The 17,104-nt window shown below is 43.5% G+C and overlaps 2 protein-coding genes across 2 annotated transcripts; one reads left to right on the top strand and one right to left on the bottom strand.

Moving 5' to 3' along the window:
• The first annotated feature begins 4,385 nt into the window (after positions 1 to 4,385).
• Positions 4,386 to 10,807, top strand: gnl2 (guanine nucleotide binding protein-like 2 (nucleolar)). The gene is made up of 16 exons (XM_054782969.1): positions 4,386 to 4,595; positions 5,008 to 5,092; positions 5,177 to 5,271; positions 5,558 to 5,697; positions 6,140 to 6,324; positions 6,435 to 6,501; positions 7,668 to 7,826; positions 7,910 to 8,023; positions 8,092 to 8,220; positions 8,333 to 8,437; positions 8,552 to 8,710; positions 9,223 to 9,330; positions 9,403 to 9,860; positions 9,920 to 10,002; positions 10,464 to 10,540; positions 10,625 to 10,807. The coding sequence occupies exons 1-16, from the start codon at positions 4,532 to 4,534 to the stop codon at positions 10,781 to 10,783; spliced, it is 2,187 nt and encodes a 728-aa protein (XP_054638944.1). The 5' UTR covers positions 4,386 to 4,531; the 3' UTR covers positions 10,784 to 10,807.
• A 5-nt stretch (positions 10,808 to 10,812) lies between these two features.
• dnali1 (dynein, axonemal, light intermediate chain 1) lies at positions 10,813 to 16,891 on the bottom strand. The gene is made up of 6 exons (XM_054782970.1): positions 16,703 to 16,891; positions 16,200 to 16,327; positions 15,961 to 16,130; positions 11,292 to 11,470; positions 11,027 to 11,191; positions 10,813 to 10,958 (listed from the first exon to the last, which is right to left on the bottom strand). The coding sequence occupies exons 1-6, from the start codon at positions 16,781 to 16,783 to the stop codon at positions 10,923 to 10,925; spliced, it is 759 nt and encodes a 252-aa protein (XP_054638945.1). The 5' UTR covers positions 16,784 to 16,891; the 3' UTR covers positions 10,813 to 10,922.
• Between the last annotated feature and the right edge of the window lie 213 nt (positions 16,892 to 17,104).

Genomic DNA, 17,104 nt, shown 5'->3' on the forward strand with positions numbered 1-17,104 from the left:
TGAAAAACTTCTCAACTCACAACTAGAGGCTAAGCCATCCCATCTTTCAATCCGAGTGACGTCCATTGTCAAGGGTCAATGAAGTCACACAGAACATGTGATTTTCTAGTTCAAAACAAGAACTGACTTTAAACAAAGGCTGATACAACACTGAACACACTGTAAAATATTACCAGGATTCCACAGCATTGAACAGTACTATTTCACAGTAAAATACTGTAATCCCCTGTAAAATTGCAACAAATAAATATAAAATTACACTGTACCCTTGCATAGTATTTAACTGTTATTCCACAGTAAAGTAATGTAATCAAAATCCGCTGTACTTCCACAGGATATACCGTAAGTGCAAAAATCAAACACAGCAGGTGGCGGTATGACGTTAAAGTTAGAGGGAACAATGAAAAGAAGAAGCTCTTCCGGAGTGCCACACCATGGAGCCTATTCTTTTTCTTGAGGCCTTCCAAAATGGGTCAGATGCGCATGCGCAAGGACTACGTCACTTCCTCCTTTAGCCATACTTCATATATGTAATACTGTATGTTGGGAGGTTATTTTACAAGTGACTCTTGTTAAAATACTTGGTTAGCATGCTCATGTGCTCCCAGGGAGTTCCTTAGCAAATTACTGTAATGTTACTGTCAAAGGCATGTAATATTAGCCAGTAATTTAGTGTGAATTTACATTACAAAAATGTACAGTGCATGATTGAGGCAGGTGAAGTCATACTAAAGTACAGTAAATGTGTTTCTTTTCAGCTCTCTAGCCACCACAATTTTAGCACCCACTCTCAAACTTTCAGACGCAGATAAGTCTCAGGAAAGAATTGAGTTCTTTCCTGAGACTTATCTGCTCAATATATAAGAACCTAATATTTTACCCAAGGTGACTGAGGCAACTGAGGACAGATGAGTAGGTGTAGCCTATGCTTTTGTCAGTTTCAAACCAGTTTTCAAAAATACCAAAACCAAGAAAACTATTAATGTTGAGGTCAAATGAATTTGCATTTTCTTTTTGCCGTTTCGGCGTTCACAATTTTATCACCCAACCTCAAACTTTCAGGAGAGGTTCTGTGTCAGGAAGAACCCTCTCCATTTTGAAGGTTATTTGCACCATTGCAGTTGAGGTAGCAGGGCACATGGTCATAATTGCAAATGCTATTTTTTATTATGTGCGTATTTACAAAGTCATCCAAAAAAAACTAAGATTCTAATCAAGAACCCTACCTGATTTTGCAGGATATTTTACCAAAGGTGGCTGAAATAACTGAGCTCAGACGGGTAAGTTTAGCCGACGCCTAATTTGTCAATTTGGAACCAGTTTTCGGGAATACCAAAACCAAGAAAACTATTCATTTTGAGGTCAAATGAATTTCTTTTCTGCACTCAAGCAGTCATAATTTCATCACGCAGTCACAAACTTGCAGGAGAGGTTATATCTCGGGGAAAACCCTGCTTGGTAACTGCCTTTTTTATTTCTTTTTTTTTTTTACGATCTGCGTGTTTACAATGTAATCCAAAAAATCTGACTCTAATCAAGAACCCTACTCGACTTTACAGGATACTTTACCAAGATGGCCTACGCTTCTGCTATTTGTCAGTTTTGGGGAACATCAAAACCAAGAAATCTAATCATTTTGAGGTCAAATAAGTTTGCGTTTCTTTTCGGCGCTCGAGCAGTCATAATTTTATCAACCAATCTCAGACTTTCAGGGGCTGATTTGTTTCTTCCAGAACCCCGCTAATTTTTGAAGGATTTCTGAACCAAGGTGACTGAAGGCACTGAGGTCCAACGCCATACATTATGAGTACGTGTTTATTTTCCGCGCTCTGGCAGTCACAATTTTCCGGTGATTTCCAAACTTTGGTACATTAAAACAGGCATTTCTTCTCAGCCAGTGAGCATGCAGCTCTCTTCCTGACCATAGATGTCTATTCTGTCTCTCGATGACCCACCCCATGGCTTAAATGTTTCAAGAGAAATGAATGGTAAGGTCTTCACAGCATATGAGCAGCTTTCATCATCTAACACCTTAAGGCAGGGGTGTCCAAATTGCAGCCCTTTATTTATTCTCTTAGAATATTGTAAAAATAAAATTCTGTCATTATTCATGAGATATGTTAAAAGTGCTTTGTCCCCTGTTTCACAAAGCTAGATGTTGATTCAGATAGATTACCTTATTTTGACCTACCCTGGGTTGAGAATCTTTAAAGTATAAAATGTAAGCAAGTGCCCCCCCCCAGCATCCTTCAGCTTTTCTATTCAGGAGTGTGCTGCCTGCGTTGAATGCACAAAAGCACATTTTAGCTTAACTTGACTAAACGTGGAGGTCTGCGCAAGAGATTGTAGTTGTCAACAACATCATTATTAACATTATCTGACAATTCCTCCCAAAGGGTCTTAGCCAAAGCCTGTGATGTGATTTTTGTGATCTGAACTAACAACGTTAATGAACAATATGTTACAAATTAGCATAACAAAACATCCATCTCTATTTCATTCCAACATGATGGTTTCATTTTTGTTTTGATTCCTAATACTTCACATTGGGCCTCATCTTTCCTTTAACAGACGCAGTGTACAAATGAGGTGTGGGATATGGCTAAAGACAGGAGCTTCTGGCCGCCTCTTTGCTCTATCCAGTGCTTACAGATGGGGAGAAAATGCCTTTCGAATGAGTTATAGCCTCAAATGTCAAGAAACTAGCACATGGATGCTGTTACAAAGTGACTATTAAGTTTTAACAATAAAACAGAATTTGCTTTGTGGCCTCCACAAATGTTTTTTCTCTGTTATAGTACACTTAATCAACTTGGACACAATGGTGGCTGTCGCTCTGTCTGTATTTGCAACAGATTTCTTTAGCTCCAACACAAAGTGGCCTTCATCAGTCGTTTGTCTTTGTTTAGTCGACCCCATCACCTTGCCGCTGTTCCAGTTTTTTGACTCAAAGCAGAGACTCTGCATGTTGGACAGGCTGACGTATTATCCACAAATGTGCACATTCACGTGCATAGATACGGACCTGTCACGGTGACCCCTGCCTCGATGTGTAGTGATTCCCACTACCTTTTGCCCACTGAAATGCATCTGGAATATCATTTTGCGAGGGCCGTGTGTGGGAGAGAAGACGCAAATGTTTTCAAGGCAAATTCCTACATCTGTGTATTTGATCGTCTGTGAGAAACTGAGAAGAAGCAACTGTTAACAGTGTATTGTTTATAATGCACATGTGTACTCAAGAGGTTTTATAGCTGGCTGGAAATGTGTCGCTGCTATTGTTGTTGGAACGTAAGGATTCAACTATTTTTTACATTTGATATTTGGATCATATTTTTCCGACTTATTGTATCAAGGAATGTACATGTTGAGAAATGATAACATAAGATCTTGTTTAATGTTTTAATCGTATTCTATTGCTTCTGTTCGGTGTTAAAGGAAAACTGCACTTTCGTTGGAATTTTGCCCATCATTCGCAATCCTTATGTGAGACATGAACACGCACTTTTCTGTTTTCTCTAAACATATAAAAACAGACAAGAAGAGACAGCTCATTATTGCACGTAATGGGACACAACTATGCCGCCTACAAAGACTGCTATTAAAACACCTCCAACAAGGTTTTTTAGTATTATAAACATGCTGTAACCATGTATTAACAGGTACATTCATGATAACATGGAATACTTACAGTATTTTGTCGTATTTTGTTCCTTTTAAGCATTGCCAGAACTTCCTTCCTTGGCGCATTGGTTTCACGTGGCAACATAGAAACGAAGATCTACACCTAGTATTAACTTTTCCAAACTCCAAAATAAAAACACACTGCAGCAGCCCAAGTTTGGTTAATATGCATGTCACATTATATGCATATTATATGTTTGTTTGTTTTTTTAGAATGCTTTACAGGCGGAATATGTGTTGAATACGTGCATTCTTAGCTCCTTCTTTTTATTAGTTTTTATATTTTTAGAACGCACAGAAAAGAGAAAGACTTATGTGTTCATTTCTCACATAAGGATTGTGGATGAAAATCCAAAAACACGTATTTATACATTGCTTTGCATATTATTTCTACGAATATTATTATTATTACTAATATTAATGACTGTGTTCCAATTTATGCTTTGCATATTATTACTGTTAATATTATTGAATGTGTGCAACTTTACATCAGCTATTTTATTGTTCTTTAATTGTTTAGGCTACCTATATAGATCAAACTGTGGATTCTGGGATAATCAAAAAATAATTATAGAAAACGTGATGATTTGTATTTGATTAGGATTCGTATCAGTGCATATTTACTTACGTTCATGACAGGCTCCAGTCAAGCGTCTCCCTCTGATTGGTCATCTTCACCGTCCCGTTTTGATGACGTTTTTCCGGCTCCCTTTTCCCGTGACACGTGTTAGTACAGTTTCGAGCTGAGGGGAGGACAACAGCGACTAAACTTTATATTTTGGACACATTTATATGCTGCTTCTGTTTTTTAAATATCACTGAAGGGTTGGCCGTCTAAACAGTCAAGATGGTGAAGCCTCAGTTTAAGGGAAAGATGTCTATTAATCCCTCAGCCTCCAGCAGCAACCCGGGTAAGCTAGCAGCATTAGCCGCACGGTTTGTTTATAGCTAGTCGATTGACATGCAACTTGCCAAACCTTGTGTGTGTTACCATATTTTTAAAAAGTGCAACCATAATTCCTAGTTTGATTACCTGCTGTACTGAAATGTGTCACGTTTGAGTAACGTCTTTATGTAGTTTAAAGTTCGATCATTTGGCTTTTTACATAAAAACTCCGACCGGTCACAATATTAGATACACTTAAGCAGTCTAATGAGATGCACCGCCGCAGTCTACAACCACAATGGTAGACACAGTATTACGTCAATTCAGTCTGCGTAGCAGTATCTTAGCAAATGAGTATTATCTAGTTAATTGGCGTAATTATGCTTGTGTTGTTGGTGGTCTGTGAACTGATAAATGACATAAGTACACTTTATCAGATCGGGTGAAAGGTGCTGGAGGCAGCAACATGAGGGACCGAGCCACCATCAAGCGTCTGAATATGTACAGACAAAAACAGAGATGGTAAATGACAGATTTCATTGTTTCTTGTGTGCTGATTGTGTAAAAGTGACTGCACTGCACTTAATCCACCTTTTTATTCCACAGTAATAACAGAGGAAAAGTCATCAAACCTTTACAGTACCAGTCCACTGTGAGTCCCGGCACGGTGGCCCGAGTCGAACCGAATATCAAGTGGTTTAGTAAGTATGCTAACACATTTTGTGATACTAAATTCATACTGTTTATCACAAAATTATAATGCTTAGGCTGTGGTCATTATTCTGCACACATGCAGTGGAACCTGCATATCTCTACACCCCTCAGATTGGCAGACTGTTGTCGACATACTTTAATAGTAAGAGTAACACTGTGGATCGGGGCTTAAAGACTTGTTTGATATATCCGGATCGGCGACATCAACAGCACAGACAAGCGGGTTCTGCGCTAATCCCTGCCTCTGTTTAAACTAAACCTGTTGTGTTCCAGCAAACACACGTGTCATCAAGCAGACCTCCCTTCAGAAGTTCCAAGACGAGATGAGTGCCGTGCAGAAAGATCCGTATCGTGTCGTGATGCGACAAAGCAAACTACCCATGTCTCTGCTGCATGACCGAGTCAAAGCCCACGTGAGTCCATACCAGGCTACAGAACTCCTGAGTGTAAAACAGGGCAACCTCTGAGATGATGATTTGTTTCCTGTTCTGTGGTTATCATCACACTTCTCTTCTTTGCCATCACTGGTACCCTTCTGTGTTGGCATCATAAAGAAGTCAAACTAAAAGAAAAAAAACACTCATACAGATAATCCTTCACTGACCTGAATTTGTTTGAAATTTGACGTTTTGCGTACCTTCCAGTAAAATATCTGTTTGGTGTGTTTATCCGTGACTTTACCGGCATTGAATGTCGAAGCATACCACTGCATTTGCGTTTGACTTTAGATGTCCCCCTGTATTTTTAGTTTTTGTATTTTTCACTGTTAACACTAACCAAAGCGGTGGAAAATACCTTATGATAGAATAACCCCTTGAAGTGTAGTATAAATCATCTTTATTGTTTATTTGGCAGAACTCTAAGGTGCACATTTTAGACACTGAGGCTTTCGAGACCACATTTGGGCCCAAAGCGCAGAGGAAGAGGCCCAGTCTGGTGGTCAGCGATGTGAAGGACTTGTTGGCGCAGGCTGAAGCTTCTAGTATGAGCTACAACGCAGACAAAGACAAAGACTTGGTGACAGAGGACACAGGGGTCCGGTAAGCCCCACTGAATTATTACTCACTGAATCACTTTTCCACCTCATCTTGTGGGTCCAGTCGTAATCAGTTTACATGAAAGACTTCATGTTGTCATTTTTTGACAACAGGGACGCGGCCCGTGAGGAGATCTTCAAAAAGGGTCAGTCCAAGAGGATATGGGGAGAACTTTACAAGGTATCGTTTCCTCTTCTCTTATTTTTGTGGAACCGTAGGCATGCTAGACCGGAGTGTAGACATTTCTTTTGATGCCCACATGGTGCAGCGGGTAGGTTACGTTGCTTGTCAAGTGTGTTGACTTGTGGTGGTGGTGGTGGTGGTGGTGGTGTTTTTGTTTTACACTGTGGTTGAGGTGACTGTCTGAATGATGGAACCTTCTGTAGACTATTTTCCATGCAGCTGAAGCTCATCACAGTAGCATTGCAAGTCATGTTGCCAGCTAGATCTTACTGTACCTGTTAAAGGTTCAAATGAAATACTTTGGAAGTGTCTGGCGGGCCAGATTAAAAGACTTTGCAGGTCGAATGTGGCCTGTGGGCTGTAGTTTGCCCATCCTGTGAGGATCACAGGATTAACTCATTTACATTAACAGCATTTGTTTTTTTGTGGCCTTTTTTGCAACACTTAACAAGAATATACACAGGGCGTTAAAGGACTGGTGTCTGCATATCCATTGTCACTTGTTTTCAAGGTAAAGGTAGACTGCTTTTCTATTCACGTTGCTCAACTTCTTTTTACACTTATGTGATGTGAACGGTCATTATATGTCATTAAAGTTAAAAATGTAGTGTTTTACATTTGATTATTTAACAGTGGTTTAAATTATTTTTACACGTTGTGTGATGTAAACTATTGTCTGTACATTTAATAAGCAATGGCTGCACGGTTGGCAAGTGGTTAGCTTGTTGGCCACACAGTCAGGAGATCAGGAAGATCTGTGTTCGACTGTGTGGAGTTTGCATGTTCCCCGTGCGGGTTTTCTCCGTGTACCTAGCGGGTACGGCTTCCTCCCCCATCTCAAAAACATGCATGTTAGGTTAATTGGCGACTCTAAATTGAGTGTGAATGTTTGTTTGTGTATATGTGCCATGCAATTGGCTGGCGACCAGTCGAGGGTGTACGCCACCTAGCTCCTTGCGACCCTAATGAGCGGAAGCAGCATAGAAAATAATGAAGGAATGAATAAACAATGTTAGCATGATGTTGATGATAGGTTGACATTGGAACAGATTATTTCCATTTTGATTCTCCTATGGCAAAAATGGCTTGTTAGCAATGCTAGCGCTTGTACTTGTACTTTATCCTAACATTTAATTGTTAACATGTTTAATTTGTTGCCTAAGGTGATCGACTCATCTGACGTCGTCATCCAAGTCCTGGACGCCCGTGATCCCATGGGAACGCGCTCCCAGAACATCGAGGCTTACATCAAGAAGGAGAAGTCCTGGAAGCATTTGATCTTTGTCCTCAACAAGTGTGACCTCATCCCCACATGGGTGACTGTACGTGGTTTCCTTTGGTGTTTCTCCTGCAACGTACTGTGAGCTGCTGCACTGACGTGTGTCTTTTTGCCGTCTTGAACCAGAAACGCTGGGTGGCATTGTTGTCCCAGGAGTATCCCACCCTGGCCTTCCACGCCAGCCTCACCAACTCTTTTGGTAAAGGCTCCCTCATTCAGCTCCTCAGACAGTTTGGGAAGGTAAACACGCATCCCAGCCCCAAAGCCTTCTGTTAAAATGACCCTTGTGACTTTCCATGTTCCTGCAGCTCCACACAGATAAGAAACAAATAAGCGTGGGCTTCATAGGTTACCCCAATGTGGGGAAGAGCTCGGTCATCAACACGCTGCGCTCAAAGAAAGTCTGCAATGTGGCACCCATTGCTGGAGAAACAAAGGTAGTGTTTCTTGTAATTAAAATGAGCAAATGAGCTTTGTAAAAGCTACTTGTTATGAATCCATGCAACCATGAAAACCATGAAACAAAACAAATGACATTTGGTATTCCAGGTATGGCAGTACATCACTTTAATGAGGCGGATCTTCCTCATTGATTGTCCAGGAGTCGTCTACCCCTCAGAAGACAGTGAAACAGATATCGTTCTCAAAGGCGTGGTACGTTTTGGTTAGTTTCAAGTGAAGCTGATTGGAATCACCCACAAGCATCACTTCTTTGAAGCCGTACTGCCCTTTTAACTGAAAGCTTCATGGCTTTTTCTCCTCGTGAAGGTTCAAGTGGAGAAGATCAAGAACCCAGAGGAGCACATTGGGGCGGTGTTGGAGCGGGCCAAGCCGGAATACATCCAGAAGACCTACCGCGTCCCCACGTGGACATCCGCGGAGGATTTCCTGGAGAAGTTGGCTTTCCGCACTGGCAAACTTTTGAAGGTTTGAGAAGACAACGTATGCTACTTATCACAAGTAAATTACAAATAAAATAAAAAATCTATACAGCCAGTTAAATAATTAAAATGTGAAATTGTTTATAAAAGTGTCCATTAATTACATTTTTAAATTATAATCGGAAATAATTGTATCGAACATATACATGTATTCATTTTGACAAACATATGTATTTAACATTACATAAAATATATATGTATTCCATTTGTTAACATATATACAGTGTTACCTCAGGGGGATAGGTTCCCAAAATAGAGAGGAAGAGAGACACTCCCACAATGCATTTCTTAAAGGGCCAGGCTCAGCCTGGAACAGCGTTCATACACTGTAATAAAAAAAAAAGAAGCACTAAAAAAATGCCGCAAATACGCAAAAGGTGAACTGTATTAACGTTTAATACAAAAAAAAATAAAATCTACAATTTTTATATTTTTTGTATTATGAATTAACAGTGTAGCATGTCCTCTGATTGTATTGTATTGTGTTTTCTTGGGCAGGGAGGCGAACCAGATCTCTCAACAGTGTCCAAAATGGTGTTAAATGATTGGCAGAGGGGGCGTATACCTTTCTTTGTGAAGCCCCCAGGTCCCCAAGGAGACCAGGAGGTAAATATTTCATGGATAGTCTCACAATATTCCTCCCATCTTTTTTACTATTAAACCTTTATCTCGTACAAGGAACCGTTGCCAGTAGAAGGCCCCTCAGAGGCAGTAGACGGAAAGACAGAAAACACCGCCCTTGTCCCCGCTGTTCAAGACGAAGAGAAGCAGAAACAGAAGGAGCAGCTCGACAAGATTGTCTCCAACGTGCAACAAAACTTCGGCAAGATCAACGTCGCGCCCGAATTCAACGAGGAAGACTTGGTTCCCGTGGAAATGCCCGACCTAGACATCTCCAACTTCTCCGGCTCGGAAACTGAAGAGGAAGAGGACAGTGAGGAAGAGGAGGGTGTAGAGAAGAAGGAGGAGGAGGAGGAAGGCGCCGGTGAACCAGCCGGCCAAGAGGTTCAGGTCGACGAGCCCGCCACGGCTCCCAGCAAGAGTTCCCGGCAGGTCATTCGCGAGCTGGACGAGAAGATTGCCAAGTACAAGCAGTTTCTGGACCGGGCCAAAACCAAGCGCTTCTCTGCGATACGGTCAGTCAACTTTTATCTTAGTCAGGAGACCAAACCAACCTGTTTCTCTTTTTGGACAGGATACCGAAATCTCTTTCTGACAAAGTGTTGACTGACATCAAGACCAAGCGAGAAGCCTCCAAAAAGCAAGCACAGAAGAAAGGTACAACACGACGTTTTAACAGGCTATCATGATTAGATTAGCCTTTTCATGGAAGAAAGACAACTTGATCTGTAGCAGACTCACTGGTAAATGGCTCCTGGCTTTATTTTAAAATGTGTAGCGAAGCCTACTTTATTTATTTGACAAGGTCTGTGACGACATAACATCATGAAAATACTTCAAAAGCCAGCATTTAAGTTCCTCTTCATTAAAAAAATCTATTTTGCTCAGTCAAGGACCGATAAACGGTTTCATTTGAACTGATTGTTTTGTTGAGCCTGCCTATATAGTACATTTACTGTTTGTCAGTACCATAAACAATTGGAGGATGCCTGGCGGAATACGTTGTGGTCATCTAGGACCACATATTTCTATTTTTTCCTGAGTTAGTCGAATAACACAAAATGATGCATGGTTGTTTGACCTTTTTAAGTTGAACGTTTATTTGTGTTCCGCTTTAGCTGCACCCCAGAAAAACAGGAAGAGGAAAGCCGAAGATGACGAACCTGCCCAGCCACCCAAACTTACATCCAAAGAGGTAAGCCTTGTCCTTAGCTACTCCCATTTTCCTTGAAACGAAAAAAAATATATTCATGTGTTCATATATTTTTTGCCTCTACAGAGAAGAGCGATGGACCGCGCCAAGAAGTCCAAGAAAGTGGGCGTGCGCTATTACGAGACACACAACGTTAAAAACAGGAATAAGAACAAGAAAAAAGACGTTCAGTCGGCACCTTCAGAGGGCAGAAAGGCAAAAAGGTCCAAACTAACGCTAAAGTAGAGCAATAAATATACATCAAAAGACTTTTAATCATGCTTTATTGTTCAAATGAGTGTTGGATTCACTCTCAGGGGAACAATCTTGCCTTAACTTCATCGTTGGCTTAAATGTCGTCATCTTTTGGACGCTTTTATGGAAGTTACTTCTTTGGCATAACAATCCCTTCCAGCTGGGCCTAAATGGAAATACAAATCCAAATGTTAAGATAAAATAAGACATTTTCTTATTTTTTTCTATCCTCACCTTGATCTGCTGGTTGGTTCTCTTCAGAAACTGAACCTGCTCCATGTGCTTCTTTTCCTGCACTTCTCGCTTTTCCTCTTCCCTCTTCTTGGTGGCAACACACTCGGCTTTTTGTTCATTTAGTTGACTGCTCAGCTCCTGCATCTCACTCTCCAAATCCAGAATCTAAATGTGTAAAAGTGAAGGAAAATCTGCTTTTTGCATAAAGGCTGCCCTCTGCTGGATATGCAGGAGAAGTGCACGCAATAAACCTAGTCCTGCTTACTCTTTGCTGCATGTCCACCTTGCCCTGCTCGGCCTGCAAAGCTTTCCTCATGCCAAACACCACGCTGCTCTCGTAGAGCTTCTGGTAGGCTGAGATGGTCATTTGGATCTCATCTCGGACCCGCAGCAACAGGAGGCCCCTCTCGGCGCAGTTGATGGTCACCTGTCGAATCAGCTCCTCTAATATAAGAGAGGAAATTAGGCTTATGTGCTGTTTTGGCTCCAATTGGTTCAGATTTGCAAATAACTTTCCCCCATAAAAAGTAACAGTAATTGAATTCTTAGTAATCTCTTTTACATTTAACCATTGTTAATACGGTGAGGGTGCAATATATCACATTTTGAACTGTCAGACAAAGTAAAAAGTTCATCAGTGTGCATCTGTTAAGGATGGTGTAATATGTCTACTTATTAATATTTTAATAAAATAATATACAAATATAAATAAAATAGATGTAATATTTAAATATTCCTAAGTACTGTATTAAAAGATGTTAACCGTTGCCTATACGTTAAGGAGGATGCAATATGTCGCATTTTTAACTGCCATGCCACACTTTTACACGATTTTAACATTTTTAGCGGTCACACCAATGTAAAAATCAGTTAACCACTGTCAATATTTTAAGCAGGTTGTTTGCTACAGCTCTCTTTGAAACACTCTTACCCGTCAAGAGTAAAAAGAAGTGATTCAGAAGACCCCTATGAATAAACACACGAGGAGAGACCGCACCTCGCCCGGAAGTGGGATACCGGGGCCTCACCCTGGAGCCAGGCCTGGGGGAGGGGCTCGCAGGCGAGCGTCTGGTGGTCGGGCTTTCACCCGTGGGACCCGGCCGGGCTCAGCCCGAAGAAGCCACACGGGATCTCCCCCCCGTAGACCCACCACCTGCGGGGGCAAGCATAAGGGTCCGGTGCATTGCGTTTTGGGTGGCGGTCGAGGGCGGGCACCTAGGCGACCTGGTCTTCGGCAGCCAAATCTGGTTCTTGGGACATGGAACGTCACTTCTCTGGCGGGGAAGGAGCCCGAACTTGTGAGAGAGGTTGAGACATTCCGACTAGATATAGTCGGACTCACCTCGACCCACAGTTTGGGTTCTGGATCCAAACTCCTCGAGAGGGGCTGGACCTTGTTCTACTCTGGAGTTGCTGCAGGGGAGAGGCGGCGAGCTGGTGTGGGCTTATTAATAGCCCCCCGGCTCGGTGCCTCTGTGTTGGAGTCATCCCCGGTAAACGAGAGGGTCATTTCCCTACGCCTTCGGGTTGGGGAAAGGGTCCTGACTGTCGTTTGTGCGTACGCGCCAAACGGCAGTTCAGAGTACCCAGCCTTCCTGGAGTCCATCAGAGGGGTGCTGGAGAGCTCCCCAACTGGTGACTCTGTCGTTTTGCTGGGAGACTTCAACGCCCATGTGGGCAATGACAGTGTGACCTGGAGGGGCGTGATTGGGAGGAACGGCCTCCCCGATCTGAACCCGTGCGGTGTGATGTTGTTGGACTTCTGTGCGAACCACAGTTTGTCCATCACAAACACCATGTTCCAGCATAAGGATGTCCATAAGTGCACATGGCACCAGGACACCCTAGGCCGCAGGTCTATGATCGACTTTGTAGTCGTATCATCAGACCTGCGTCCGCATGTTTTGGACACACGGGTAAAGAGAGGGGCTGAGCTGTCAACTGATCACCACCTGGTGATGAGTTGGATTAGATGGCGGGGGAGGATGCCGGACAGACCCGGGAGACCCAAACGTGTAGTGAGGGTGTGCTGGGAACGTTTGGCAGAGTCTCCTGTTCGTCGAGTCTTCAGCTCTCACCTCCGGCAGAGCTTCTCCTGCATCCCGGGGGAGGACGAGGATATCGAGTCCGAATGGGCTCTATTCCGTGCCTCCATTGCTGAGGCAGCCGATCGGAGCTGCGGCCGCAAGGTGGTCGGTGCCAGTCGTGGCGGCAAGCCCCGAACCCGATGGTGGACACCAGAGGTCAGGGCTGCCGTCAAGCTGAAGAAGGAGTCCTATCGAGCATGGATGGCTTGTGGGACTCCAGAAGCAGCTGACGGGTACCGGCAGGCCAAGCGGCACGCGGCTTCGGCGGTGGTCGAGGCAAAAACTCGGGTGTGGGAGGAGTTCGGTGAGGCCATGGAACACGACTTTCGGTCGGCCTCAAAGAGGTTCTGGCAAACCGTCCGGCGCCTCAGAAAGGGGAAGCAGTGCCCGGTCCTCACTGTTTACAGTGGGGACGGGAGCCTGCTGACCTCGACTGAGGATATAGTTGGGCGGTGGAAGGAATACTTTGAGGCCCTTCTCAATCCCACTGACATACCTTCCCTAGAGGAAGCAGAGACTGAGGATACGAACGCGCACAGTTCCATCACTGTGGCTGAGGTATCTGGGGTAGTCAAAATGCTCCCCAGTGGCAAAGCTCCGGGGGTGGACGAGTTTCGCCCTGAATTCCTCAAGGCTTTGGATGTTGCGGGACTGTCTTGGCTGACATGTCTCTTCAACATTGCGTGGAAGTCGGGAACAGTACCTCTGGATTGGCAGACTGGGGTGGTGGTCCCCCTTTTCAAGAAGGGTGACCGGAGGGTGTGTTCCAACTATAGGGGGATCACACTCCTCAGCCTCCCTGGGAAAGTCTATTCCAGGGTGCTGGAGAGAAGGGTACGACCGTTAATCGAACCTCGGCTACAGGAGGTGCAATGTGGTTTTCGTCCTGGTCGCGGAACACTGGACCAGCTCTACACCCTTACAAGGGTCCTGGAGGGTACTTGGGAGTTTGCCCAACCGGTCTACATGTGCTTTGTGGACCTGGAAAAGGCATTCGACCGTGTCCCTCGCAGTGTCCTGTGGGGGGTGCTCCGGGAGTATGGGATTGGTGGCGCGCTACTACGTGCCATTTAGTCCTTGTACAACCAGAGCAGGAGCCTGGTTCGCATTGCCAGTAGTAAGTCAAGCCTGTTTCCGGTGAACGTTGGCCTCCGCCAAGGCTGCCCTTTGTCACCGATTCTGTTCATAATTTTCATGGACAGAATTTCTAGGCGCAGCCAAGGTGTCGAGGGAGTCCAGTTCGGGGGCACTAGGATCTCATCTCTGCTATTTGCAGACGATGTGGTCCTGATGGCCTCATCGAGCTGTGACCTGCAGCGTTTACTGGGACGGTTTGCATCTGAGTGTGAAGCTTCTGGGATGAGACTCAGCACCTCCAAATCCAAGGCCATGGTTCTCAGTCGGAAAAGGGTGGATTGCTCCCTCCGGGTTGGGAATGAGGTCCTGCCCCAGGTGGAGGAGTTCAAGTATCTCGGGGTCTTGTTCACGAGTGAGGGAAGGTTGGAGCGTGAGGTGGATAGGCGGATCGGCGCAGCGTCTGCAGTAATGCGGTCGCTGTACCGGACCGTCGTGGTGAAGAGAGAGCTGAGCCGGAAGGCAAAGCTCTCAATTTACCGATCGATCTATGTTCCCACCCTCACCTATGGTCATGACCGAAAGAACGAGATCGCGGATACAAGCGGCTGAAATGAGTTTTCTTCGTAGGGTAGCGGGACTCACCCTAAGAGACAGGGTGAGGAGCTTGGTTATCCGAGAGGAGCTCAGAGTAGAGCCGCTGCTCCTTCACATCGAGAGGAGCCAGCTGAGGTGGCTCGGGCATCTAGTCCGGATGCCTCCCGGACGCCTCCCTGGTGAGGTGTTTCGGGCATGCCCAGCCGGGAGAAGGCCCCGGGGAAGACCTAGGACACGCTGGAGGGATTATGTCTCACAGCTGGCCTGGGAACGCCTCGGTGTCCTCCCGGTGGAGCTGGAGGAGGTGGTCGGGGACCGGGAAGTCTGGGCTTCCCTACTGAGACTGCTGCCCCCGCGACCCGGACCCGGATAAGCGGAGGAAAATGGAATGGAATGGAATGGAAATTAGGCTTATGTGCTGTTTTGGCTCCAATTGGTTCAGATTTGCAAATAACTTTCCCCCATAAAAAGTAACAGTAATTGAATTCTTAGTAATCTCTTTTACATTTAACCATTGTTAATACGGTGAGGGTGCAATATATCACATTTTGAACTGTCAGACAAAGTAAAAAGAAGTTCATCAGTGTGCATCTGTTAAGGATGGTGTAATATGTCTACTTATTAATATTTTAATAAAATAATATACAAATATAAATAAAATAGATGTAATATTTAAATATTCCTAAGTACTGTATTAAAAGATGTTAACCGTTGCCTATACGTTAAGGAGGATGCAATATGTCGCATTTTTAACTGCCATGCCACACTTTTACACGATTTTAACATTTTTAGCGGTCACACCAATGTAAAAATCAGTTAACCACTGTCAATATTTTAAGCAGGTTGTTTGCTACAGCTCTCTTTGAAACACTCTTACCCGTCAAGAGTAAAAAGAAGTCGACCACTGCCAATGCATTAGGAAGTGTGTGCCACATCTCATTTTTTAATAATTGTAAAAATGTGTTAACCAGTTAATGTGGCGTGTGTAATATATCATTTTTTTTTAACTGACATGCAAGTGTAAAAAGAAGTTAACCACTGCTGATATGTTAAGGAGGGTTTACTACACCTCATTTTGAAACATTCTAATGTTGCACTACTACTGTGTCGTGGGATTGCTATGATATGCTGTGTGATGTACCATCCAGTGTGAAGTTTACACTTCTATGTGTTTACCAAAGCACTGCGAGTAGAGCTCCCTGCGGACAGGGCAGATACCCGTTTCTAAGGCGCGCCTCTGCTGCAGCTTCCTGTCCAGAAGTTCCTCCAGGTTGAGGACATCAGCTCTCGTGCACGGTGCAGTGGACACTCGCTGCAGCCACACCTGGTTGCCCTCTGTCCATTCCCTGCCATGGACAAACTATCATCTGCAATGGCTTTGTTCATGTTGTAAAACGGAAGGAGATGAGAGTTACCTGGGTGCAAACATGACATGGAGGATTTCCTCATTTTGCTGCTTCGTGCCATCAGGGGGTTTGGTTTTAGGGGGAGGGGGCACGGGAGAGTCCACAGGCTGGTGCTGGCTCACTTTAAATGGACGTCCCTGGATAGAGAAACTTTTCAGCTACTTTGTCAAATACCCTAGCTTAGGAAATGATCATTTTTATTACCATAACCAACTGTAAATATACACTCACTTTTCTAACATGGCAAACTCCTAATTGTTAAGTATAAATTAAATTAATTTCTAGATTCAAATATTTTTTCTAAATTAAATTAGATTTGTTCCAAATATACTAACCAAATGTTGTTTAAAATGTTTTTATTATTCTTGGAGCATTGAGAAGATAAAATAGACAAAAGATTACAATAGTTAAGCTGTTTATAGTTGCACTTAAGCTATATTAATGTCCGAATAAACAACATACAATTAATGTTTTTCCTGTCCAATTGTGACTATAAAATGTTATCCACTCACCTTTACTGATTTCCTAACAGTGCCTTGGTTAGCGACAACCGGAGTATCATATTTCAGGAGCGACTGTAAGGGCTCAATCATTGTACTCTTTTTTTTTTATATAGTCAAATTATTGTATTATTCTTGCAACAGGTGGATTTCCATAAGGAAAAAAGTTCGCGTTGACGTTTTGCGTTGTTATGACAACACCCTCCGAGTGTTCCATTTAATTGGTCCGAGTGGAATCGAAAGAGGACGCTAGCCAGTTATGAGTTACCTTTTATTTATACGTTTAATTTAGCACAAATATCAAACGCTAGCCTTTATTCTCATGTTTTTAATGTGTTTCGATTATATTTTATTCATTGTAGCTGAAATTGCTATTGCGTCTGTGAACAAGGCAAGCGGAACTAGTGAGAAAAG

The sequence above is a fragment of the Dunckerocampus dactyliophorus genome, chromosome 7, assembly GCF_027744805.1.
Source record: "Dunckerocampus dactyliophorus isolate RoL2022-P2 chromosome 7, RoL_Ddac_1.1, whole genome shotgun sequence".
NCBI lineage: Eukaryota > Metazoa > Chordata > Actinopteri > Syngnathiformes > Syngnathidae > Dunckerocampus > Dunckerocampus dactyliophorus.

Coding starts and splice junctions, on each gene's coding strand:
- gnl2 (XM_054782969.1), top strand. CDS start 4,532: ATGGTGAAGCCTCAGTTTAAGGGAAAGATGTCTATTAATCCCTCAGCC. Junction 8,024..8,091: donor TCCTCAGACAGTTTGGGAAG/GTAAACACGCAT, acceptor ATGTTCCTGCAG/CTCCACACAGATAAGAAACA. Junction 10,003..10,463: donor AAAGCAAGCACAGAAGAAAG/GTACAACACGAC, acceptor GTTCCGCTTTAG/CTGCACCCCAGAAAAACAGG.
- dnali1 (XM_054782970.1), bottom strand. CDS start 16,783: ATGATTGAGCCCTTACAGTCGCTCCTGAAATATGATACTCCGGTTGTC. Junction 16,328..16,702: donor CTGTTAGGAAATCAGTAAAG/GTGAGTGGATAA, acceptor TTCTCTATCCAG/GGACGTCCATTTAAAGTGAG. Junction 11,192..11,291: donor AGGTGGACATGCAGCAAAGA/GTAAGCAGGACT, acceptor TTACACATTTAG/ATTCTGGATTTGGAGAGTGA.